Here is a 25,208-nt window from a genome sequence, read left to right on the forward strand (position 1 = left end):
CTTCCTTGTTTTTTTATGGATGACGTGTGTGTTTCAACATGCTAAAAAATGATTAATTCGCAAAACAATTTTTCTGGAAGTACATAGCTGTATTAAGTTGTAAGTGATTAGAAAATTATGTACTTTTATAAGCTCTTCGTAAAACAAAAAAACATTTTTTTCAAACATTTTAAATGCTTGTAGTTACCAGGATAACTCTTAGTTATGCTTGAACAAACCATTCTGTCTTTGTTAGTTGCATGAATGAATGTATTACTCATGACCAGTTCGCAAAATCTGGTCATGTTTTGGCCGTAAAATGCTCAACTCAACGACCATTCTTGTCCCATTCTTGTTTTTTCTCATAATCAAAATAGCAAAAGAATGGTTTAAGGAAACAAACAACATCAGAAAAATGAGAGAAGCAAATAAATGGATTCAAGAGTATATTAGAAGAAGAGACTAAAGAAAGGGAAATGGAGTGAAAAGAATAGAAAAAAGAAAGAAGAGAGAAAAAGAGAGAGAGAAAAAGAAAAAAATATTAAAAAAAGAGAAGAACGAGAAAAAAGAAGAAATTAGCCTTGCACCTAGTCAATAACAATATATGCAATACATAACAATATAAACAATAAATTGTATTAACATATATTTCAATCTCTTTGTTGAACATTCAAAGATTCAAAAAGGAAAATATCCCTGGAGACGAGGAGGGTGTGCGTCGCTAAAATAAACAGAATATACTAAATAAACTAAATAAACTGACGCTGATTCCGCTTCACGATTCCAACTTGTGACTCGGCATACAAAACGTAATAAATAATTCCCTGGTGGATGAAAAGTGGGAAATGATCATAAGGGCGCTTCGGAAAAGTTGTTCAGGGCGGGCATCGTAAACTCTTCTCTAACCAATATTCGTGACGCTTTACACCAAGACAAATTACTAATTTCAAAATGTCGGCGATAAAATCACAACATTTTGTTTTGTTATGTGTAAAAAGTTAAATGAGAGTTGATTAAATGTACTTTATTGAAATAAAATATGGACGAAGGTGTCCCAGAAAGAATAACAGAGGAGTTGTTTGAAATTTTTTGTTACATGCGTAACACGTTTGAAGGAATTGTAGCATGCAACAACCCCAACGTTTGGAACGTATTTGGAGGACTAAACCGAGCAAAAAAGGCAACATTTAATGTCTTGACTCATGAATTACGATCCAGTAATATTCAGCCATACGAAGTTGATCTTGTTCAGGTATTTCTATCAGTTTTTAGCTTGCAGTATTTAAACTAACAAGTTTCTGGGTAGCCACCATCATGGAATACAATGTTTTATTTTGCACAGAAAACAATGAAATGACCATGATGCGAAGCATGGTCATTTTATTGTTGTCTTTTTATTGTCTTTTTCTTATTCATTTTGTCTTTTTCTTATTCGTTCACTCACCACAGTTAATTGAACTAAATTTTGGAATGTGTGGTCTAGCTATATAGCTAGCTAGCTGTAGCTAGTTACAAATAAAAAAAACATAAAAAGATATGGGTCAAAATTTTCAAATCAGGGATATAAGGCATAAACTTTGTGTTCTTTAATTGATACGGGTTAGGGTTGTATGTAGTTGCCTAATCAATATAGAATGCTTCATGTTTTCTGTACTAAATACTCCACTACATCACTTCGCACAAACTCGTTGTTAACAGGTTAGCTAGGCTGCTCCTTTTTACAACTTTAAGAGAACTTATCTGACTGCATGTTTTGAGTATAACAAATACAGCCCTCGAAATAATTTTTGGAGACTCGTCAGACAAAATGTCCGCCACATTTCCAGTTTGGTCGGACATGTCCGTAGCCCGTTTTAAACTTTCGTCGGACAAAACGTCCGATAGATTTCAGTCTTGGTCGGACACTTCCATTTGTTTAGATCTCGGAATTATTGAATAGTTGTAGTCGTTTTAATCCATGAGCAAGCCTATTCATAGCCAACCTGACCATCCTAGCTAATTCACCAACTCTTGACTTAGGTAAAAGAACTACGTAGACATGAATCTCTATTGCCTGGCCCCTTCGTCGTTGGTAACCAGGTCTTACACAAGAAATCCAGCCATGCAGTTCTTAACCTTGCCATCTTTTATATCATAAAGGAGCCATTCAGCAACGCTGTGTTGTGCCAGCTCAGCTTTCCACTTCTCAACAGTAGCAGGTGTTACGGTTCTTGTTGATGTTGTTTGCTTGTGTTGTTTCGGATTTGTTTCACATCACTTCGCACAAACTCGTTGTTAACAGGTTAGCTAGGCTGCTCCTTTTTACAACTTTAAGAGAACTTATCTGACTGCATGTTTTGAGTATAACAAATACAGCCCTCGAAATAATTTTTGGAGACTCGTCAGACAAAATGTCCGCCACATTTCCAGTTTGGTCGGACATGTCCGTAGCCCGTTTTAAACTTTCGTCGGACAAAACGTCCGATAGATTTCAGTCTTGGTCGGACACTTCCATTTGTTTAGATCTCGGAATTATTGAATAGTTGTAGTCGTTTTAATCCATGAGCAAGCCTATTCATAGCCAACCTGACCATCCTAGCTAATTCACCAACTCTTGACTTAGGTAAAAGAACTACGTAGACATGAATCTCTATTGCCTGGCCCCTTCGTCGTTGGTAACCAGGTCTTACACAAGAAATCCAGCCATGCAGTTCTTAACCTTGCCATCTTTTATATCATAAAGGAGCCATTCAGCAACGCTGTGTTGTGCCAGCTCAGCTTTCCACTTCTCAACAGTAGCAGGTGTTACGGTTCTTGTTGATGTTGTTTGCTTGTGTTGTTTCGGATTTGTTTTGCCTTTGGTCTGCGGTGTAGTCTGCAAAATAAACAATTAAAAAAAATTAAAGAGACACAAAAGATATTGTGAAAATTAAAGTACTAAATATAACAGAGTGAAGAATTACTATATTCGTTGCTGTTTGCTTCGCTAATGTTGGTGGGTTTTTTCGAAAGGCTGAAAATATGCTTCTTTGGATTTTCTTTGGCTGCTTATTAATAACAACAGAACAATCAGGACATCTACCAACACGTTTTTCCTCTTCGCTGTACCCATTGACTGTACTGTTAACACCGGTAGAACATATGTTACAAGATGTTTTTTGACACGATATACACCGATACTTCGTGCTTCTTTCGCAAAAACAACAAGGCAAATCATTAATTTCACTCATACTTGAAGGAGCAACTAACTTACATGCGATAAATGTGAAATGAACACTTTTTCATTTCTTATAAAAGCGCAAGCGACCGGCGTTCTTTTACCAGTTCGAATAATCTCACTCAGAGATGTTTTATATTAAAATGAATTAAATAATTTTTTAAGACGATGGAGTGTTGCAGGTAAAGGAAAATTTTTTTCTTCGTTTGACAAAACAATTTGAAACCATAGCAGGTCCCATTTAATTGATTTTTTCTTAATGCTGAAAGTGCTATTTCTATTCAAACAATTTTAAAAACGAAACTCACGTGCGGTATAATATTTTGTTTTGTATAAATTTTGTTAAAAATTTAAGCCACGTGGATAAACTTAAAACATTTTTTTTTTAATTTGAAAACGAAGCATATTTTTTCCTATTTGCTTGTGATGACTTTACAAAAAATTATAAAAATACAAACTTAAAAACTATTTTGTTTATATGTTTTAGAGTATTCTTTAGCAACGGCATGCGATTTAATTGGCTTATCAAAATGCGCAGCCTTACTTTGTTTTTTAACGGCGCCTAACCACATTTATTATTTGTGGTGTGTGTGATCATAATTAAGAAACTTCCATGATGGCACATGGCAGATGAAAACAAAACGAAAGTGAAGCGGAACGAAGATTGATTAAAAGAGACAGATTATATTTAAATTATCTCGTTATTTTTGCATGTTTCAATTTTTATTTTTTGCAGTTATAATAGGGGAGATGTAGCTAGAGAAACGTGCCGGACAAAATGACAGGCCAGAACTGATTTTCGTCGGACATATTTGCGTCTGGGTCGGACAATGTCCGATGTCCGACCGCTATTTCGAGGGCTGCAAATACTTTATGAACAGTACACTAATTTGAGTTGGTTCGCATGAGCCTTCTTTGTCAGGGGAGGTAGATAAGTAGATAAATGTGCATATTTTACATGGCTAGCCTCACAAATATCAAGGGATATACCGTGTCTGTTATTTCCAGGAATGCCATAGCTTAAATGGGGAGCCCTAGAGTATTCAATTTTAATTTGAAACTACAGAGACCCACGTAGACTTATGCTCTACCAGACAACTCCCACGAGGGTGCCGATAAGCCACATACGCCGTAAAAAGTGCAGGCGTTTTCGGGCGAGTTCGGCGTTTTGAAAAAAATTCAAGTATTCGCCCGAAAAAACCTGCATAGACCCGAACAATGCCCGAAAGACAAAAAAAACAGACACTAATATATGATTCAAAAAAACTATAAAAATTAAAATAAACTTACTATGTCGTAGCGAAGTTTTTAGAAGAACTGTTTTTGATGGTTTTTGAAAAAGTTTACTTTATAAATAACTTTATAAACTTTATTAACTCCTTTCTCTTCAAGCGCCTTCTTCCCAACCATCGTCTGCATGGTTTGTTACAAGGAATTTCATTTCGGGAATGTTCCGGGCGAGTTCGGAAAAGTGCGGGCGGTTTCAGGGGACAACCGTCAATTTGATTTAAAAAGTCGCCCGAACTCGCTCGTATATATGCGGGCGTTTGCGGCTTATCGGCACTCTCTTCAACTCCCTGTAACATCCAACAGCCCACACAGTAACCTCTCCCTTATTTCTCTTACATGGTTGGGGTTAATCTGGAAATATGGTAACATTCACTCTTCCATATTGAATCAGCACCATGGTATGTTGAACCCTTTCTCAGTGCAAGATTTAACCACTACTCAATGGTGCAGTAACTATGGTGCCATAAGTACATCAGCTTTGAATTTGTTTTATTTATTTATTTATTGTTAAACTATGTTTGTAGATTACAATGACCTATTTTCCCCTTTTATTGCCTGTTGAGGCTGAGTTTTGGTCGTCATTGGTTGTAGAAACAAATCAAAAACTATTTATCAGACTTCTCATTTTGAGGTACGCGATCGTGTTTCTACGCCCTATCGCGTACCTGAATTGCGTGAGGTACGGGAAGAACCGCGTACCTCTGTTGACAGATTACTTTTAGATCTGAGAATTATTAAATAATCCTGGTTCTTTTGATCCACAAGCAAGCCTATTCATAGCCAACCTGACCATCCTAGCTAATTAACCGACTCCTGACTTAGTTAAAAGAAATACATAGACAAAATTCTCTTTTGCCTGGCCTCTTTGTCTTTGGTACCAGGTCTTACACAAGAAATTCAGCCATGCGATTCTTAACTAATGCAGAGGTGAACGCCGGTGGAGCATGGATAAAGCAAGTCTGCAAAACTGCACTTACAGGCGGAACAGACATTTTATCATGGATTTAATTGGAGATAATTTCTTCATTTGACAAAACAACTGGAAACCAATTATTAAAATGACAGTATAGTCATGCGTACTAACAAAATGAGAACCCTGATTTATCAAGGCCAGTATCATTTCCATGAACAGAAGATAGGGGTAATAAACTCATAGAGGCAGCTGTATAAAATGACCATAAACTTTCAAATGTAGGTGGCTTTATGTAAAAATATTCTGATGTTCAAAAGTGCAAGAAAAAAGGATTAAAGGTTAACATTGCTTGTTCTGTGGAATTGATTATATAAACGTTTGTCTTGAACATACTACAAAAGAAACAGCCACCTGAAAAATCCACCCACCCAATGTAATTTCTGGTGTTGTTGGCCACATTTAATGTCTTGAGATAGCATAAGAGAAAGAATGATCTTTATGGTCTTAACATATATGTGAATGCAACTTCAGTAAAAAATCAGAAACTTTAAAAAGAGGTGATAAAATGGATGATGTCAGAAAACATTTTTGTCAAATATTTAGCTGCAGACTGCAAGCAAAAATATTGATTTGATAGTAATAAATCAATTTCGCTTTTTGCAGACAGACCGACTGACAGGCCTAGTGTTTTATTATCTCTGAATGAAATTTGGCTGAGCATTTTTGTATAACTTTGCTGAATGTAATGTGACAACTTGTGTTCTGCTTTAACCTTCTTAACAACATATAACAATTTCATTTTCTTTCTTTAGAAACTTTGCAAAAAGTTGTTAGAATTATATCCATGTGGTGATTTGGGAAATAATACAGATGAGTCATTCGAAGAACTTTTATCAGGATGGATTGAACAACGTCTGCTTGACCATAGCTTGTTTGATTGTATTAACTGTGCATTCCTTCAAAAGCCTGAGGAGACTTTACTTCAGTTATACAAAGGTTAATTCATTTCAAATTAACTGTAACTATTTTTTAATTTTAGATTATTTATCATTACTAAAATGCAGCATTGCATTAAAACCAAAAGGACATTGGTTGCAAAATTCACGCTGTGGAATTAGTCTTTACGGTATTTTTTACTGGGTGCAAAAATTACTAATATGTACCTCCTGTTTACAGAATCAATAAGTATAAGAGACATAAGTTTCGATAACACAATAATAAAAAGAACCCTTTAATAAAACCCCTTTAATCCATTTTTTTCTTCAAAAAATTCCTTTAAAAATCTCATAATATAAAATGATTTGTATAAATATTTAAGACTTTATATTTTTTTTATGCTAAATTGACTTTTTAGAGAGATATAGTGGTTACTAAATCAAAAAAGAAATTTTTTATTACTATATATACGTGAGAGAAAAAATGTGATATTTTTTGAGCAGAGTTTTTTTTTTAAAAAAAAAGATGAACAAAGTGATGGAAATTTGAAAAAGAGCAATTTAACTTTGTGCTTTTAATAAAAAAGGGTATGTATTTTTTACTTCAGATTTCTCTCTCCTCTTTGAAACTTACTGATAGTATATGTAATATTATTATGTAGAGAATTTATTCATCTTTTAGAAGATATATTTTTAAAAGAGAGATAATCTTGTGATTTGAAGATGTTTCAAATATATGGAGTGTGTATCGAAGTTTAATTCAACAAAGTATAAATGCACCAATAGCACACAAAATAATAAAAATATAAATCAAACAAAATTTTTGTGAGAAAAAACATTTGTGAGTTAGGTTACCAAAAATTTTTGAAAGGTATAATTTATGGTTTATGATTTACAAGACTCCTTGCCATGCACTTAAGTTGTATTGTTTGTTTAAATATGTTCTTGTGAAGTTATTTTTTTATTCTCTTTCCTTTCCTTTTTTTTGCATTCTTTCTATACAATTTTTATTTTGTTTAGAATTTTCGTTCATAAAGAATGAAATACTTGTAAAAGCACTGCTGTGCTGCCTGGATGCTTTACAGCAGAATGCGATTGAACGTCTTTCACATGTCAATCCTATTTTGGTAAGATACATCTGAGTGGAAATTTTATGACTGAAACTTTTTATGGCCCTCTTTAATCTTATAACTTGTTTTATATTGTTATTTATATGTTTTTAGATGAACAAGTCAATGTTTATGGCTAAAATCACACCATGGGTTGTTGAGAAAATGATGGAAGAGTATAGAATTGATAGCACTCCTCCAGAAGTGAAACAAACCGTTTGGCCATCAACCTTGCAAGCGCCCCCTTCCAGCAGTTCATACTGTGACCAGTGTGGGGGAGATGCATCAAATTCTTCAGATTTTTGTTTAGATTGTGCAAAATTAAACATGGAAAGAAGACTAAGCAGTAAATCATTTTCTAGAGAAGTCCATGAAAACACATTTTCTTGTGTCCCAGAAACCAGCAACGAAAACTTAACATGGTATGATGAAGATGACGGCTTTGATAAATCTGATAAAATTGATGACCTAAGAAATAGACTTCAACGTATGAAAGAAATCAGTCGTAGTGAAAGTAGTCTGTTTCACGAACCTTGTCAAACTGATACAAAGGAAGTCCATAGTGACCTAGACCATGCAGATGAACAAGAAGATACACTCTCCATCGATGAAGCAAACAGTGAAACTGCTTCTGTTGTTAATATGGCCCTACCAAGGTCTTCTTCAATTATACTAAAAAAGAAAGGACATCATCGATCTAAATCCGATCAAATAGGTGTTCATACTCTCGTCACGAATATGGAAGATGAGAATGATGATTCTTCAATTCAGATTGCTTCATCTTTGCCAAAAGAAGTAACGCAGCAAGGTGAGGTTGTTTCAATGAATGAAAAATAATATTACACATTTACTAAATGTATTTTGCTTTATCAGCATTTTTTATGTGTATAAATAAATTCAACATCATATAAATAAATGATTAATGTGTCTTTTCATAGCATTCAAAGCATTTAAATAACAATATTTATATATAATGTGGGCTAAATATTTAAAAAAAGTTAATTTGGGTGACAAACAATTAAAACTTTTGATGGAAAATAACGTTCTTTTTGCAGAGTTGTTACATTGACTTCAAGACATAAGCATTTGATATGTAAATATAGATTGATGTTTTTTATTTTCCATTTTTGTTGCATCCATAATGCTTTTCTATTAAAGCATTATTTCTTGTAGCAATGTTTTTAAAGGATATTAACTGAGTTTTACAAATCTAACTAACCTAATTATATATGCCAGTAATTCATGTCAGCAATCAAATTAGAAGGGCAGGTTAAACATAAATTTACTGTAGCCTGGGTTATTGTTGTTTACTCAGGGGTTCATAAATACATCAAATAAAAGAAAGTGATACAAGTCTTTCCTGGTTAAATTTTTATATTTTTAATAAATTTTCTGTAAGTTGAATGCAAACTAGTTTATAAATTTGTAAATTCCAACCATTTCAGCAGTCTGGTGGGCCAAAATACTCCCATTGTTTAATAATACTAAATTTGTGAAGGTTGCTATTTTTCTTTTATAAAAAACAAAAATATATCGTAAAAATAACTTAAACGTCTTTTCTCCAGTAGCACTTGCAAACCCTTATCACCCCCCAAGATTACATGAATTCTTGTTAAGAGAATTCTTGTTAAGTTAAACTAATACGGTTTTAGATGTATAGAATGTTAGCTTAAACATTCAAAAAATCAAACCATTTTTTCATTCATCAGAGGTTTTGGTTATGGGGAGTAAACTGTAGCTGTATGCCTTTGGTTTCTAGGTTCCTGCAGCTATTATTATCACAGTGAAGATGGTCAAATGTTTCCCAAACCATACAAAGGTCAATCATTAATCAGTTATTTAGATTCAAGAAGTTACGATACCGGTGCACAGCTTGATAAGGTAAATATGTTTTTCTAGAAAAGTAGTTTGTGATTTTGACGAATTCCTGATCATTCCACATTTATACAACACACTAAAAGTTGAAAGAATATGTATTTGTACAAGGCTAATTATAAGATTTAATTTTAAATTTGTTTTGTGCAGGACTAATTTTACGATTTCATTTTGAAATTCTTGTGTTCTTTGGAATTGACATGATTTTTAATTTTAGGAAAATGCACATTTTAGTATCTGTGAAGCCCTAATCACAGCTATTGAACAGGTAAGCACTTTACTGCAGCCTTACTTATAATCACACTGCACTTGGAACCTCAAAGGACTTGAAGTCAGTCTAAATCTTTCATAATTATCATTTTATAAAACCTTAAACGTACAAATTTTGCTAAAACATTGATACATTATTTTATAGTATTTTATTGACTTTTAAATACTCCCCGTTAAATTTGGCAATGCCATTTTGTCTTTCTTTTTTATGTTTCCCTTGATTCACTTGCGTAGAGATCTTGTATCTGCGTTTTTATGAACATTGTGATATAGCAAAAACTATCAAAAGCAACGTATTAGCATATTTTTGGAGGTGTAGAGTAATAAAAAGAAATAAGTGTGACGAAATGCAGTCTGATTGGCTAAAGCAAAAGGAAGTGTAATTTGTGCAGTGTGATAAATTTTTTAATAGTCTCTTATAACTCAACGTAATAGTTAAGCAAAAACAAAAAGAAAAATACTGGAAACTAAAAGAAAATATGAAAAAGTTTAATGACAAGTCAGTGCCTTAATGTTGCAAATACTTCAGTCATTATACAACACATAAAAATATCCAAAATTAAATTTATGTAACATATTTTAGCATTGTATCTATATTCCCAACATGATTCATACTTCATGTGAGTAAAAAAAAATTAAAATTGATGGAAATATTTGATTAATTTATTATGCTTTACTTTTAACCCCGCTAGTGAGGAAAAAGATGGCTTTTCAGGCGATTTACAGCTTTCTTTATGTGTGAAATGTATAAACTGGAAAATATGTTAAATAACTTTCATTTGGGTATCAGAAACTTTGAACAGAATGTTAAAATTTGTTCTAGAACTAAAGTATTTGAATTTTAAGCAGATTTATTTTGGAAAAATTTCAAATTATTGATCACAACACTGAAAAAAGGCTGACACAAGAAAAAATTATCGCTTTCATTTTGTTACTTTCATGACATTCTAAAAGTGTGCCATGTTTAATTCCATTTGGAAAAGCCTATCAGAAGTTATGGAGAGGACTGGGATCACCCACCCTTATCATAATCTGTTTAAAATAACCTAGACCGAATACGGTCTGAGGTATTTTGTAATACTTGGGGTAATTTCAGACTAAATAAATCTATATTATGTTCTTTTATTTAAATAAGTCTTAAAAAAGTTTTAAATTTTTAATCTTTGTGAGACAGTACAACAGTATTTAAAGTATTAAATATTTAAGCACTAGAAGTAATGAAGAAAATTGGACTACTAGGCCTTTCAACTTGGGACTCATATTCAAAATAATGTGAAACTATTTTTAAATTCCAATTAGATGAGATGCCAGAATAAGAATAATGATGAAGAAAATTATGAGCAAAGTGATGAAGAAGTTCTAAGATCGTCACAAAAAATGATACGGCAAAGAAATGACATGTCAGCATTTAGTGATCCCAGTGATGAAAAATCGTCTTCTGTGAAAACGTCATCAACTTTGAGTTCTTCGTATGGAAGCTCTTCTACAGGTAATTTTTTTTTAATTTGTAGTTGTGGAGTTAGCGTCACCTATATCTAAAGTTGGTTTAAAAATAATGTAGAAAAGTTATTTAGTAAATGTGAATGAGTGTAACAAAAGATTTTGTATTGACAAGCATTTTAAGGCTGCAAATTATCAGATACACTTCGATAACAAAAATGCAGGATCAACTTTAAGTCATCGATAGAAGATCCGACAACGTGATAATAAACAAGTGGCCACACCTCCCAAAATCTCCTAAATAACCTAAAAAATCGAGATCCTTCTAAAATTTCATAAAAGCCTAAAATTTATGCTTATAATATTGATTTATTTGTTACTTTTTTCAAATAGTAACCTTTTTGTTATTACGTTTTATGTGGCAAAAAAATTCACATATGTTTATCTTGCAACAGAATGATAAATAAATTGTATTTATGTAATTACTGCAGTGTAAAAATAACAAATTCTCTGACATCGAAACAAGGAGAGGCTTCTAAATTTTTAGCAAAAATAATATAAAAATGGTTTTTATACGTTTTTTTAGTGACTTTTTTATAAAATTTGACTCAAATCTCTAATTTCCCAAAATCTCCCAAAATTACAAAGTTTTAAAGCTGTGGCCACCCTGATACAAATGTCATAGTATGAAGCCTTCTATCATCCCATCTTAAGTAAGCCTAGGAGTAAAGCGGATTGTGAAGAAGTTTATCTACTATTTTTGAATTGGGTACTTCTGTAAAGTTATCAGTGCTCTTTTTTAAAATCAATGAAAAAGTTGTATAGTTGCATTATTTTATTTTTGAACATTTTTTCATGCTGTTTTAATTGTTCGTAAATTTTTGGATGGATGTGAAAGATAGTATTTCTTCTAGTGTAAATTCAAAATTAAAATTTCACCTTTATTTGTATCAATTACTCGACAACAATTCCCCTGTTCAAGTACTGTTCAGACAGGTGAAAAATTCCGCTAGAAAACTCAACCTTGTGTTTTTGTTCGAACTTAGATATTTGTTTAGAACTCGTTACCAGGGCCTGCTTCTTTTAAGCACCCCTCTTGTGTAAGCACCCGTGTAAGCGCCCGTGTAAACAATTTCAAAACTTTTAAGCTGCCAGGGCACACTAAGTAACTGATAGAAGTTTCTTTCCAACAAAGTTGTTGCAAGTAGGTCCAATGTATTGCAGATAACCACTGGCAGGAAAAGTGTTGCAGGTTATGGATGCTACAAAAACAAAAGTATTTAGAAAGGTTAAGGTCGAAAAAGATGTAAGTCAAAACAATTATGAGAGCAGAAAAGGGAGCTGTAAAAAATAGATTTAATAAAAAAAGCTGCTAATAATTAAGGATACTTATATGGTATTAAATCCTTGGGGTGGTACCGTGAGGGTGGTACAGTGAGGAGGGTGGTATTAGGTATTTGTATGGTGGAGGCCACAATGAAAAAATACAATATAGTTATATGCTCTGCAGTAAAACTAAAATTTAAATGCTCGCTGTTATCATCTAAATGCTAATATCATTAGTCTAGTGGATACATCACTGTGCGTGTAGTAAGATTTTTTTTCTTATGTTTTTTCTCAGATGATACTGATAATGAAGAAGCCAAGAAACTCACAATTAGTGCAAGCTGGGAAAATGTCTCTCTTGCTTCCAGCAAAACTTTGTCACCTGAAGTTGAGAAGAAGCCAATTGCAGAGAAAGTTTGCGTGATACAAGCCAGTGAAGTTCCACCTGACGATTTCTCTGCAGAAACTGTCGCGAAGAGTCTTCTCCAGGTAAGTAATTTACTCGCTATTTTGAAAATCTAGTAGAATTGTAAGAAAACGTTTATATAATAGCCTATAAAACTCATTTGGTTCGTGCAAAAACCGCCACTAGCGACCGGGTGGAAAAAAATCAAAATTGTGCGCAAAGAAAATCACATAATTAAATAATTAAATAATATAAACATCGGGATAGCCAATTACATATAAATCAACAATACTACAAAACAGTAAACATCATCAACCAATCTAATTAACTTCACCCAAAGTATAAAAACGCATTAGAAACAAGGAAAAGATGAATGTTAATAAGCCTATTTTAGCCAAGACACACTATAGGTCTGAGCGTAACGAAGAATGTAATTTGAAGACATTTAGACATGTAGTGTTTTGAAACAAGTTGGATTGTATACTAAAATAATCTACACCTTCAGAAAAGTAATTTTAGCAGGAATTATTTTCGTGAGACAAAAGAAATTATATTTCACGAGACCTAATTTTCGCAAATTAAGCATATTTAATTTTTTTTTGTGCATTAATTTTGTAATGTTGCTTGATTTGCAAAAAAAAATACATTTACGATCTGACGGAAACCGTGAACAATGACTTTTTTAGTATAAAGAGCCTTGTATTTTGTATTGAACGATCACTGACCGATTTTATTGTTGTACTGCTAAAAACATACTAGAGGTCAAAAGTACAGACTGAGCTTGCGAGCAAGGTAATTTTTGTTACGCCACCTCCTTGATCAACAATTACTACATTATTCAAAGCACAGATATAAAAAGCGATAGAATTAATTTGATAAGAGCCACCTGCAATAATGACGTTGACAAAAAAAAACCCACGCCAAAACAATAAAAGTGTGCAGAGTTCTAACTTAACCAAGGCTAAGTGCTTGTTCATTGAACTTCTAACCTAATTGGTTTTTTTGTTTTTAGAAATTTGATTTGTCGTCAATACCTGCAGCTTCAGAACTGAAGTGGATGGTGACAGAAGAAGTTCCTCAAACACTTCTGCCATTACCCTTGGAACTACTGCACCCAGATTTGCATGACGGAGGTAAATATCGCGTGCAAGAAGGATTAAGAAAAATATCCATGCCGGTATGTGTTTACTTTTTGTCATTGTAAACCAATGCGAAGTGTAAAAAGGAATATTTTTTGTCGCGATTTTTTTTTGGCTTTTTAACCCCTTTGAAGTGGGGTCCTCACTCGGTCAGGAAAGTATAAAATGAAGGTATATTAAATGAATGGTTAGTTGAAAAAATCGAGAAATTTCTTTTTAAGTTGATTTTTCTCTATAGTTTTGTATTCTTCAGTGTAAAATAGAATGCAAAACATTTAATGCTGAAACACATATTTTGACAAGGGTAAAATTATGGCCGATTATAAGGGGATGTAGAAAGTTATTTAATTTCCTTAACCATGTTGTCATGTTTCTAAGAACTTTGTTACTTTGTCAGAAAAATTGGAAAATTTAGTCAAACCAGGAATTTTGATCCATACAAACAAACAAGTGTTGTGCATATAAACCAATGGTAATTGTTTAAATTTTATTTCAGCTATGTTTTATTTCCACTTTAGAGTCTAATACGTGGCAACATGGAATGGGCACCACCAAGACCTCAAATTATATTTTCTCCACACCCATTCGTAAAGTAAGTTTCTTGTATGGTTGAACATTTTTTTATTTTTAATTGGGTAAATTTTGTATAATTTGTGTGGGGGTAACCTCACTTCGGGCTTTAATAATTAGCTATTATTCTAATACTTTAAGAGAAAAATTTTCACGTACAGTGAAATTTTAACATTTCAAGGCTTTAAACTTTCCCGGATTACGTAAATCAAAACATTTCGTGGCCATGTACTTTCGCGGAGATACAAAATTCAAATATTTCGTGGGCATAAACTTTCGCAGATGGCCCTTTTTCTTAGTAACACTTCAGGTGTTTTTTTTCAGGGTTTTTTTTCACTTAAAGCCATATTATATAGTAAATATATTGGATAACTGGGAAATTATCTTAGAGGTACGCTGTCCTTATCTTAACGCAATGTCCTAACCAGTGCCCTTATTATCGAGATTATTTTGGTAACGTAAATAAGTTAAAACGCTCTTTGTTTTTTCTTTCTTTTTCTAGTCACATGTCAGTCATGTCACATAAATCCTCGGAAAGTGGAACTTTTCTGACCTCACGAAAATTAATCCCTATAAAATGTAAAAACTACACATCCGATTTTCTGATTCTATTTCAAAATTCTCTTTTATAAATCTATTATAAAGCGAGGTTTCTTTAAAAATGGTCTGCTTTATCTATCCAAAGGAGACTGATGAATTGGGCATAAACTTCTGTGGATGACAAACATTCAAACATTTCGCCGACATAACTGTGGCGAAAGAGGCCAAAAAACTTCAAACCGTGAAATTTTCCTTCTTTGAAGAACAAAAACTAGTGACGTTTAAGCTGATTTTCTTTTCGTGTAATGATCTATTTTGTCCTTTTCCAATGTTTAGACGAAAGGTTATGCTTCAAAAGCAACATTTCAGATGTGCTGGATGTGGGTTAAAAGTTACCCCTAGTGAGTTTATTTGTTTATTTCTGGTTGTTTTTTTATTTGTTTACGCGTTTGTTTATCGTGTGAATTACCATATTAACGTATAGTTAGTCATTTGTTTTGTATTATATATCTGGTTTCCAACACTCGATCTGTGAGGATGGATTTTATTATAATTTGACATATTAAACGTGCAGAATGACTTCTCATGGTAGGTTTATCCAAAAGATTTCGCTTTTGTGAATATGTTGGCAAATATTTCTGCACGAGTTGTCATCAAAACAAGCAAGCATTAATTCCGTCCAAAATTCTTACGAGGTGGGATTTTAAAAAGTATCCTTTTCATATTTTTTTACTTGTTCCTCATCTAAATGTACGATGCATATTACATGTTTTTTTTTAAAATCGGTGTTCATCTAAGCTCAATCGAATAGTTGTGAAACATCACATGTCGCATCACGTTATTTTTTTTAGCATCAATCTCTTTTTCGTCATTAATCTCTCAGGACTATTTGACTATTCTGTCCCCCCTGTCATTAGTATTTCCTCTTTTTTGGTGCTGTCATTTTTTAAGCGCCCTATTCTAAGTTTGAAATAGTTTTAGAAGAAGCCTCTCTATTAAACGACTGAGGCGGTTTTAAGGGTACGATATTGATTAATTTTAAAAAAGTCTTCATATTATTCAAGTTCCCGTGTACCACTAGAATTTAATTCTACTGTGTATTCTACTTGTTTCTAAATAATCCCTTTGCTTGAAAGAGAGTCAATTATTTGAGACTGCTGTTAACCAACCTGTTTCCTTAAGCTTTCAACAGTACTCCATGAAACGAAATAATTGAAAAAGAACTCCAGAAAACTCTCTAGAAAAATATTTTAATTTGCTTATGTCGTCATACCAACTAACCCATCCCCCTTGATCCACTAAATAATTAAGCAGAAGCATCTTAAACATCCCTCCCTCTTGTGCTGCTGTCATCGTGGTTTTAAATGTTTGTATCATTGTCATGCGGTCTAAGGATTTTGAGATCTTTCATAACATTTCATCTTTTTTGTTTTGTGCTAGCTTAATTTTACTTATTGTTTTCATTGTTAGCAAAAGTTATTTCTCCTTGACTCGTATCGCAGATATCCGGTGTCTGACTTCGCGAAAGAATTGCTCAAAAAGATACACAGTGACCCGTTGTTTAACGTGCTTGATGTGTCGCCAAGTCTCTACGACAACGTCAGACAGCTTAATGTTGTCAAGGTAACGCCGGCGTATCCTTCCTTGGTTATGGGATAAGTTGTAGATAAGTTGTTTGTCGCGCAAAGCAGTTTTTTTTGTGTCGTTAATGGAACCCAAGAAATGCTGGTACATTTCTTCGAATTTTACCACATTCCCACTCTTGTCAGCAAAAGAAAGAATCATTTTGACATGCACTCAAACCATTTTGTTATACACTAGGACCATTTTAACATGCACCACGACCATTTTGTTATGCACTAGGACCATTTTGACATGCACCAGGACCATTTTGACATACACTAGGACCATTTTGATATGCACTAGGACCATTTTGGTATGCACTAGGACCATTTTGACATGCACTAGAACCATTTTGACATATACTAGGACCATTTTGACATGCACTAGGACCATTTTACATCCACTAGGACCATTTTGGTATGCACTAGGTCCATTTTGACATGCGATAGGATCACTTTGACATGCACTAGATCCATGTTGACATGCACTAGGACCATGTTGACGTGCACTAGATCTATGTTGACATATACTAGTACCATTTTGATATGCACTAGGACCATTTTGACATCCACTGGAACCATTTTGACATATTATACTAGGACCATTTAGGCATGCGCTAGAACCACTGACATATTGCCATGCGCTAGGACCAATGACCGTTATGATTTTCATTGATAGCAACACCGTTATAGCTGTACAAAATTTGTACGTGTAATCTTACAAGAACTGTATGCTAAACTAATGTCGTGATAATTAAAAGTATATCAACCTTCTCGATTACACTGTGTTAAAATTTTTTAGTGTCTACGGCTTCAATTACACCATGTAAAGAACTTTTTAAGATCATGTAGACATGCTGACGGGTATGTTGTTTGTTTATTTGTTTGTTTGTTTTTATATTTTCTAGATATAAACCCTTGTAAAGCCTAGTTCTTAACTACAGTAGACTCCCGGTTATTCGAACCTGCACTTATTTGAATAATTCGGTTATTCAAAGTGAGATGGCGTTCCCCTTGGATCTGTTCTGCCCAGATTGCAAAAACGACCTGTTTACAACCGGGACAGCCGGATTATGTACGCACGGTCCGATTATGTTTTTTTTGCACTGTTATGTCGTGGTGACCGGATTATGAACGCTGATATAAGTAGCTGGGAGACAGGCTGTGATTGGCATTTTCTTCAAGCTTTTGTAAATTAAACATTCTCTGGAAGATAGAACACCCCTAAAAACTAGACATGGCGAAACAAAAAAGTGTCGACGTAATTCTTAGTATAAACTACCCTTGTAGTAAATGCATTTCAACATAATATACTTTGAAGCAACTACATTTCACGGAACCTAAATTATTCTTTTTGCGGGAATTAATTTTGGTGAAAAGTTATTAAACTTGCGAATCCCAAAATTTAGTATTTGCCACGAATGATATAAAAGCAGTCAGCCCCAATTTTATTTGTTTTATTTAAATAAACTGCCCTGATTATGTTCCTTTTATAAGTGCCAAATAATATTTTTTGAGTAATAAGCCGGCCTGTCCCGATTATGTTGCCCTGATTATGTATTTTCTGCCCTGTTCTTAACCGGGGCAAGCTGCCGTACTTAATCAGGCCAATGTTCATTATCCGGGCAGAACAGATCTGCTTACCCAACTCAGGCAAAAACACTCTCGGTTATTCGAACTTCAGTTATTCGAATAATTCGGTTATTCGAAGTGATTTTTATTCCCCTTGGGGCCAATTATAGGCTAAGTCACCCTCAGTTATTCGAATTTTTCTTATTGGGAGATCGTCGAGTGAGAACATTGATTTTCTGCGATTAAAACACTTTTTTTCTTCAAAAAATCAGGTTTCAATATTCATGGCTATTTACACTCTTCAAGCAATTTCTTCAAAAGTTCAATATTCTCCTTCGGTCCAGAGAATTGAAGCAAACAGGGGATCCTCAATCCCTTATCATCTCAAAAGTTAGTTCTTTTCCCTGTCACTTTTACTTTGCAAGTACACAACATCTCTGACTTCAGAAAGTAAAATATCGTTTTGGCAAATTTTCCTGTTTTTCCTTTAGGCAAATGACCAACAATATCTTTTTTTTTGCAGACCGCCACTGCATATTTGTCTATGTCGTTTGTTGGTTCCATTTTAGCGTCTAGGACTTCACCAATAACAGCGTTCCATTTCTTTTGATACTCATGATATCCCATAACGGTTGAGTTACTCTCATAATACTTGATAAGAATGATTTCTATCGGCTGTGTTTCGTTGATTATCATTGAAACAGGATCCATTGTAATTTTCACTTCTTCGTCCTAACTGTGGTGTGACTGCTTTGTTGTTGTGTTGTTTCGTTTCGTTTTATAACATTCGAACGTTTTAAAAGGATCATTCAAAATTCGAACGTTTCCTTTGATTTTCAAACGTTTTATCTAATTTTCGAACGTTTCGAAAGCTCGATTAAAAAACAAGTGGGTGGATGTAAACAAACTTTTTAAAGGCTCTTCAAATCCACATTAAAGATGGCAACCGCTCAGACAACGTCAAGGAAGAAAACTGTTCTGACGATCAAAGAAAAATATCTTGCTTTGAAAGAGCTTGAAAAAGAAGGAACAACTAAAAAGTCTATTGCTAAAAAGTATGGTGTCCCACCTAACACACTTTCATACTGGGTTAAGAATAAAAGTGACATTTTTACCAAGTATGAATCAGGCCAGTATGGAGTTAAAAGACAAAAGCTTTCTTCCGGAAAATACGATAACATTGATAAAGCAGTTTACAAGTGGTTCGTTAACGCTCGTGAAAGAACTGTGCCGATTAGTGGTCAAATCATTCGAGAAAAAGCATTGGATTTTGCAAAGCAATTCAACGAACCTGATTTTAAAGCTTCAGAAGGCTGGCTAGACAGATGGAAGTACAGACAAAACATCATTTACAGAATTATTTCTGGAGAGGAAAAGTCTTGTACACCAGGGATGACAGCAAGCTGGGAAGAAACACACCTGCCAACCATTTTGTCACGCTATGATTTACAAGACATTTTCAATGCTGATAAATTCGGCTTGTTCTACCAGATGCTTCCAACAAATACCTATCATGCCAAAGGTAAAAGATGTGCTGGTGAAAGGTTCAGCAAAGTTCGTTTAACAGGCCTTGCAGCAGGAAATGCCCTAGGTGAAAAGTTGCCCATGTTCGTTATCGGAAAATCAGTTACACCGCGCTGTTTCAAAGGAGTCAGAAGTCTTCCCTGTCAGTACAAAGCTCAAAAGAAGGCCTGGATGGATTCTGAAATCTTTACCGATTATGTGAAAAAACTCGATGTTAAATTTGAAACTGCGGGTCGAAAGATTGTCTTGATAATTGACAATTGCCCAGCTCATCCAGAAGTCACTGGTCTTAAAGCAGTAGAATTAGTTTTTCTACCACCAAATACAACGTCTAAGACCCAGCCCATGGATCAAGGTGTAATCCGAGCATTGAAGGCATATTACCGGTCAAATCTTGTGAAACGTCAAATAAAGTTCATTGACGGCGGTAAAGAGGTCCCTAAAATTAACATTCTTGAAGGGATGCAAATCTTGGTCAAATCATGGGACGCTGTTTCAAAAGACACCGTTAAAAACTGCTTTAAGAAGGCAGGCATCTCAAAAGAAGCACAGATCACGAGTCTCAATGATGCTGATGACCCATTTAAATCTCTTTCTGACAGCATAAGCGAGTTGAAAAAAAGAGAAGTTGACGGCGACATCTTTAACGCAGATAATTTTGTGGATATTGATTTTGAGGTATGCACGAGTAAATCAATTGAATTGACTGATGAGGAAATCGTGGTAATCGTACTTAATGAGGACAAAGATCAAAACGCGCCGAATCTCGAAGATGACGATGATGATGAAATTGAGGCACATGACATCCCCCCGAAGAAGCCAAAGCAGTCAGAGTTGGAAGAGGCCTTAGAATTGTTGGAAAGATGGTCTTTGTTTGACGAGAATGGTCTTGAAATCAGAAAGCAGTTACACATGATAACACGTACATGTTAAAAACACTACATCGATAGTAAAAAACAATGTAGCATTAAAGATTTTTTTAAGAGTTGAACTCCTTGTATTTACTAGATACATTTTCTTTATAACTTTCATATTTTAAAACCTGTTAACAATTTGTTCAAATTTATTCTTTCTTCAAAAAGTAAAAATTCTTTGTGTTTACACGCTCAACTGAACCACAATGCCTCAATTACTTAAGAAAAGTCCATCCCATTAAGGTTAAGTTGAAAATCTGGCGGGAAAACGAATTTTTCAGTTATTCGAACTCCCGGTTATTCGAAGTAAATTCTTATCCCCCTTGAGGCTTCGAATAACCGGGAGTCTACTGTATGTAGTCTTGTTGTTTATCATTCCGTCTGCTAAATCCTTTCTTCCTTCATTCAACTCGTTTTTTTTTTAATTAATTTTACCTATTGCAGAAGACGAGAAGATTTGATGGTACTTCCTGACCATTTAGCCGATGATCCGCACGCGTTTGCATTGGACGACCTCGTTCAGGTAAAGCATTTTAAAAAGAGGCTATTAATTTTACCTAGGAGTTTCGATGTATTAATTTCTTCATTTGGTCCACGTTTCAGGTGAAGTCAGGAGAAATGCAAGCCGCTTTAAAGGTCATTGTTCAAAACGGAATTACACATATTAAGGCGTGTCCGGTATGTATCGCCATCTCAAGTTATTTGAAACTAATTCTCCCGAAAGAACGAGTTTTGTGCTATGTTACATGTTTGGTACACGAGAATGTGTCGGGAATTGTCAGGAACTTTCACAATATTGTCAATATGTCAAAAAATGTCAGCAATATCAGTACTTTTTTAGTATGTCAGGAAAACGTTAGGAACTTTATGTTTAAATGGTCAGGAATGAGCACCCCCCTCCCGCCCCCGCCCATATTAAAAAATGGTTAAAAGTGTAAAAACTAGGTTTTGCGAGAAATTTGTAAACATGAGGCTTCTTAAAAATGGCAAATTAAGTAAAACAAGACGTATGATATACGCAAACAACCTCGCGAATAAAGTTTACAAAAAGCTGTCTATCAAATTGGGATTTTTGTTACGAAGTTAGACACGACATATTTTACTATTCAGATACGCAATAATATTTGTTACACACTTATTTTTCAAAATTGATTTGTGAGACCTTCCTGAACGGAAAATTCCTCGAACTTTTAATTTTCGATGGGTCCGTCTTGGGTAAACCGACTGACAGGAAGAAGAAAGACCACAAACCCACAAACCCCAAAATTTGCAAAATTCATTAATTCAGTTAATTCTGCCTACATTCACTTTTAAAAAGTTTGGTGGAAACACCTTTATTTACTAGTTAGTTAAGCAAGTGTTTTGAACACTTGTCTTAGTTAAGCAAGTGTTTTGAACACTTGTCTTATCTTTTTAAAAAAGAAAAAAGAAAAAAAAAGTAAAAATAGTTACCAAGATGAGATTCGAACACACGACGACTCCCGTGTCGGTGCTCAGAGAGGCAAAAATTTCCATTCTTGTAGGACACATTTGCGTTTTAATACAAGCTCACGAGCTTGTAAAAAAACAAAAAACAATTGATTTTCAAAAAAAATATTCCCTCTGTTATTTTAAGGACATTACGAATTCAACCAGGATTTACGAAATCTTTTTATAGTCGTAAAGTATTTATAACCTTGTAAACAGTACGTAAATTACGTTTCTCTCTTTTTAGTTATGTTCAGCAAAAGGCTTTGTGTGTGAGTTTTGTCGAGATGGTGAAGATATCTTATATCCTTTCGATCTTCAAAAAGTATATATTTGTCAGGGTGAGTACGTCACATGGAAAGATCAATCCTTGGTTAAACAAATTTAGTCTCTCCAGCAACGCGAGATCTTTAAATTCTGTAAATTCTATTATTTAAATTTTTGTGATCTTTGATAAGTGATAGATTTGTCAGAATTATTTTAGTGTTAGTTTATTTTCCTTTCCTTTTCAGATTGCAAAACTTGTTATCACCACGCTTGTTTTGTTCACGACAAATGTGCTCGTTGTGTTAGGATAAAAGCTAGGTAATATGTCTGCATGTGTAGTAGCGCACATAAAAGTTTATTTGCCTATGCGAGATTTAGCTTGAGTTAAATTTGGTGCTTTCTGCCCCCTATAAATAGGTTAATAAGAGTTATATCATTTCTTTTCATCTAAAAAATAACAGTGATATTCTTAATTCATGAAATTTTCATACAAGTTTAAATTTCGCGCTCTTTAGCTTGAAATTTTCAAACAAGTTTAAATTTCGCGCTCTTTAGCTTGAGCATCCAGTGTAAGTGCATATTTAATTCGCGCGCACTTCTGCGTTAATATACCTTGCCGACCGCAATTTTTGCTGACAAAGATTTTGTTTTGAAATGGTCTATGTATCCAGTGGTAAAAGTAAGAATTTTCTGTCGCATGACTTTTAAAATTTCACTTATAAGAGTGAGTGCATACTCTGGTCTGTGACCAAATTTGATTAATAACGTTGGTTTTATGAATCCCTAGGAAATTCCCCAGTTTTTAAGGTATAATACGTTATTTCGCCAATTTAATTCTAATATGGCACCTTGTCTCATGGGTTATTACCGTTTTTTGATTGTCCTTCTTCAGTGTATTAAAAACCATTAACAACTATGTCTCATTTTTAATTTAGATTTTGGGTTATTTTTTTTTATATTAGCAAGATAATACTGATAATATTGTGATAAAAGTGTTAAAAAGTGTTACGAGACTCCGTTTTCGTTCCTCTAATTTCGCGCAATCTATTTTCGCGCATCTTTGAAAAAAAATATTCTGCCAAGCCAAATTTTCACGCTACTAATTGTTCGCGCAATGGTTGTGCATGAAAATGACACTTACGTGAAAATTCCATAAATTATGGCAACTAATACGAATGTCGAACTTGTTGTTATTTGTATAACTTACCATCGTTGCTCATTGGTTTAAATTTACGATCGATTTCTCTCGTAGGAAGGAAATGCTTCTGCAAGAAATTCACTCTGATGTTACTGACACCACGGATAGCTGATATAATTTCAAGTAAATCTTATCTTAATGGAACATATTTTGGCGGAAAGAAAATTTGGCGAAATAGTCAAAAATCTACCAAATTAAATATCCGCCAAAACGAATTTTGTTGCTGTCTGGTTTGGAAAGTAAAAACAACTTGAATAGTTTTTAGAAGAAAGGCAAGATTATATTATTTTTTTCGCGCTAATTTTTCCCCGCCAAAATGCCATTTCAACACTGTGAATATGTTCGTCCACACTTGTTTTCAGTTAATATTTTGACGCATGTTGACGCATCGAAATTTGGGTATTTTGCCCAAATTCTGTTTGTCTCGATTAAAGTAAAATATTTCAAAATTTATTTGTGTATTTGTATTAATTATTTTGATCCTAATCAAATATTTTGACTAGGATATTTTCCGATTTTTGATATACGGCGAAACCTTCTTATAGCAGACATCCTTTAAAGCCGACACTTTTCTACAGCTAATGCTGTTTCTCAGTAACAGGGTATATGACATCAAACTCCCACAAGACCTCTATGTAGCGGGCAGCTTATAGCAGACACCTTTTTAGCGGAGGTCGTTTTAAGGCCCAATTTATACTACCCCCTAAAACTGACCTCTATAGCTTACATGCTCCAATTAGTCATATCAATCAATTCTTGTAAAAGTTTGTTGATATTTTACTTAAGGTCCTGATGATGTCTGCCATAGGGAGGTTTCACCGTATACCTTTTTTTGTAAGACTTTTATAAGCAATATTCGTTTGAAATCTTTGACATTTTAAGCAGGTGATGAGCAACAGCCTTAGCATTAGTTTTCGAAAATTATATCTAGTTTGTGGGAGGAAATCTAGTTTTTGCGTGCAGCAAACGTGAGCAAATTTTTTGCGGATGAATATTTTTTCCCAAAACTTGGATGCTTGAAATTTTGTAATTTTAGTGAAAGTAAAACAGATTTTTTGATTCACATGAAATCAGAGTGGAATGATTTTTTTGCGAATTATTTGTTCCCTTACTAAATTTCGCTTCTCGGTAAAACACTCACGGTTTTCACTTTCAACGTTTAGATAATTAAATTTTATAGAGTAAAATATTTTTAAGATTATATTGTAAATATAAGAACTCAGTTGTTAATTCAACAAAAAGATTTTGTGTCCTACGCAAAATTTTTCTCTTTTTAGTGTCATTTACTTTTTTTCAAAAGTAACAGCAGTTATGATAAATTGAAAATTCCTTTATTTCTACAGTTACCCAATTTACCACGTTGTCTGAAAACACAAAGAAATAACGTTTATTTTTTCGCCCCTGGTTGAAAAAAATACATCCTGACCTGTTCTAATTTAGAGCCTTTTAGATTGACTTGCTCAGATTGACTTGCTCTTATTTAAATACAATTACAGAGTTTCGTCTTAATTTGTTTTTGTTTACGGATGGCAAAATTCAGCCTTAAATTTGTTCCTAATTTGAAGCCTTATAAATTTAACAAAATCAGGACTTAATTTTCAGATATGAATTGTCATGCAATCAGTTTCGAACAAGATGTTTATTTTCGAATTTTTT

General features: G+C 33.8%; 1 protein-coding gene across 1 annotated transcript; it reads left to right on the forward strand.

Moving 5' to 3' along the window:
- The first annotated feature begins 851 nt into the window (after positions 1 to 851).
- On the forward strand, positions 852 to 24,802 carry LOC130636429 (run domain Beclin-1-interacting and cysteine-rich domain-containing protein-like). Its single transcript, XM_057446150.1, has 19 exons — positions 852 to 1,231; positions 6,191 to 6,374; positions 7,334 to 7,440; positions 7,537 to 8,230; positions 9,182 to 9,303; positions 9,515 to 9,565; positions 10,867 to 11,056; positions 12,629 to 12,822; positions 13,752 to 13,916; positions 14,397 to 14,470; positions 15,325 to 15,389; positions 15,581 to 15,698; positions 16,491 to 16,611; positions 17,413 to 17,474; positions 21,065 to 21,143; positions 21,224 to 21,298; positions 22,335 to 22,428; positions 22,600 to 22,672; positions 23,607 to 24,802. Exons 1-19 carry the CDS (start codon positions 1,019 to 1,021, stop codon positions 23,662 to 23,664), a joined length of 2,739 nt encoding a protein of 912 aa, XP_057302133.1. The 5' UTR covers positions 852 to 1,018; the 3' UTR covers positions 23,665 to 24,802.
- Positions 24,803 to 25,208: the final 406 nt, after the last annotated feature.

Source organism: Hydractinia symbiolongicarpus, chromosome 3 (assembly GCF_029227915.1).
Source record: "Hydractinia symbiolongicarpus strain clone_291-10 chromosome 3, HSymV2.1, whole genome shotgun sequence".
NCBI classification, from domain to species: domain Eukaryota; kingdom Metazoa; phylum Cnidaria; class Hydrozoa; order Anthoathecata; family Hydractiniidae; genus Hydractinia; species Hydractinia symbiolongicarpus.

What these genes read in the sequence shown, in the direction of transcription:
- LOC130636429 (XM_057446150.1), top strand. Translation starts at nt 1,019, where the DNA reads ATGGACGAAGGTGTCCCAGAAAGAATAACAGAGGAGTTGTTTGAAATT. An exon ending in ACGAAGTTGATCTTGTTCAG is followed by an intron (nt 1,232 to 6,190) that starts GTATTTCTATCA and finishes TTCTTTCTTTAG; the next exon opens with AAACTTTGCAAAAAGTTGTT. An exon ending in AAAAGTATATATTTGTCAGG is followed by an intron (nt 22,429 to 22,599) that starts GTGAGTACGTCA and finishes TTTCCTTTTCAG; the next exon opens with ATTGCAAAACTTGTTATCAC.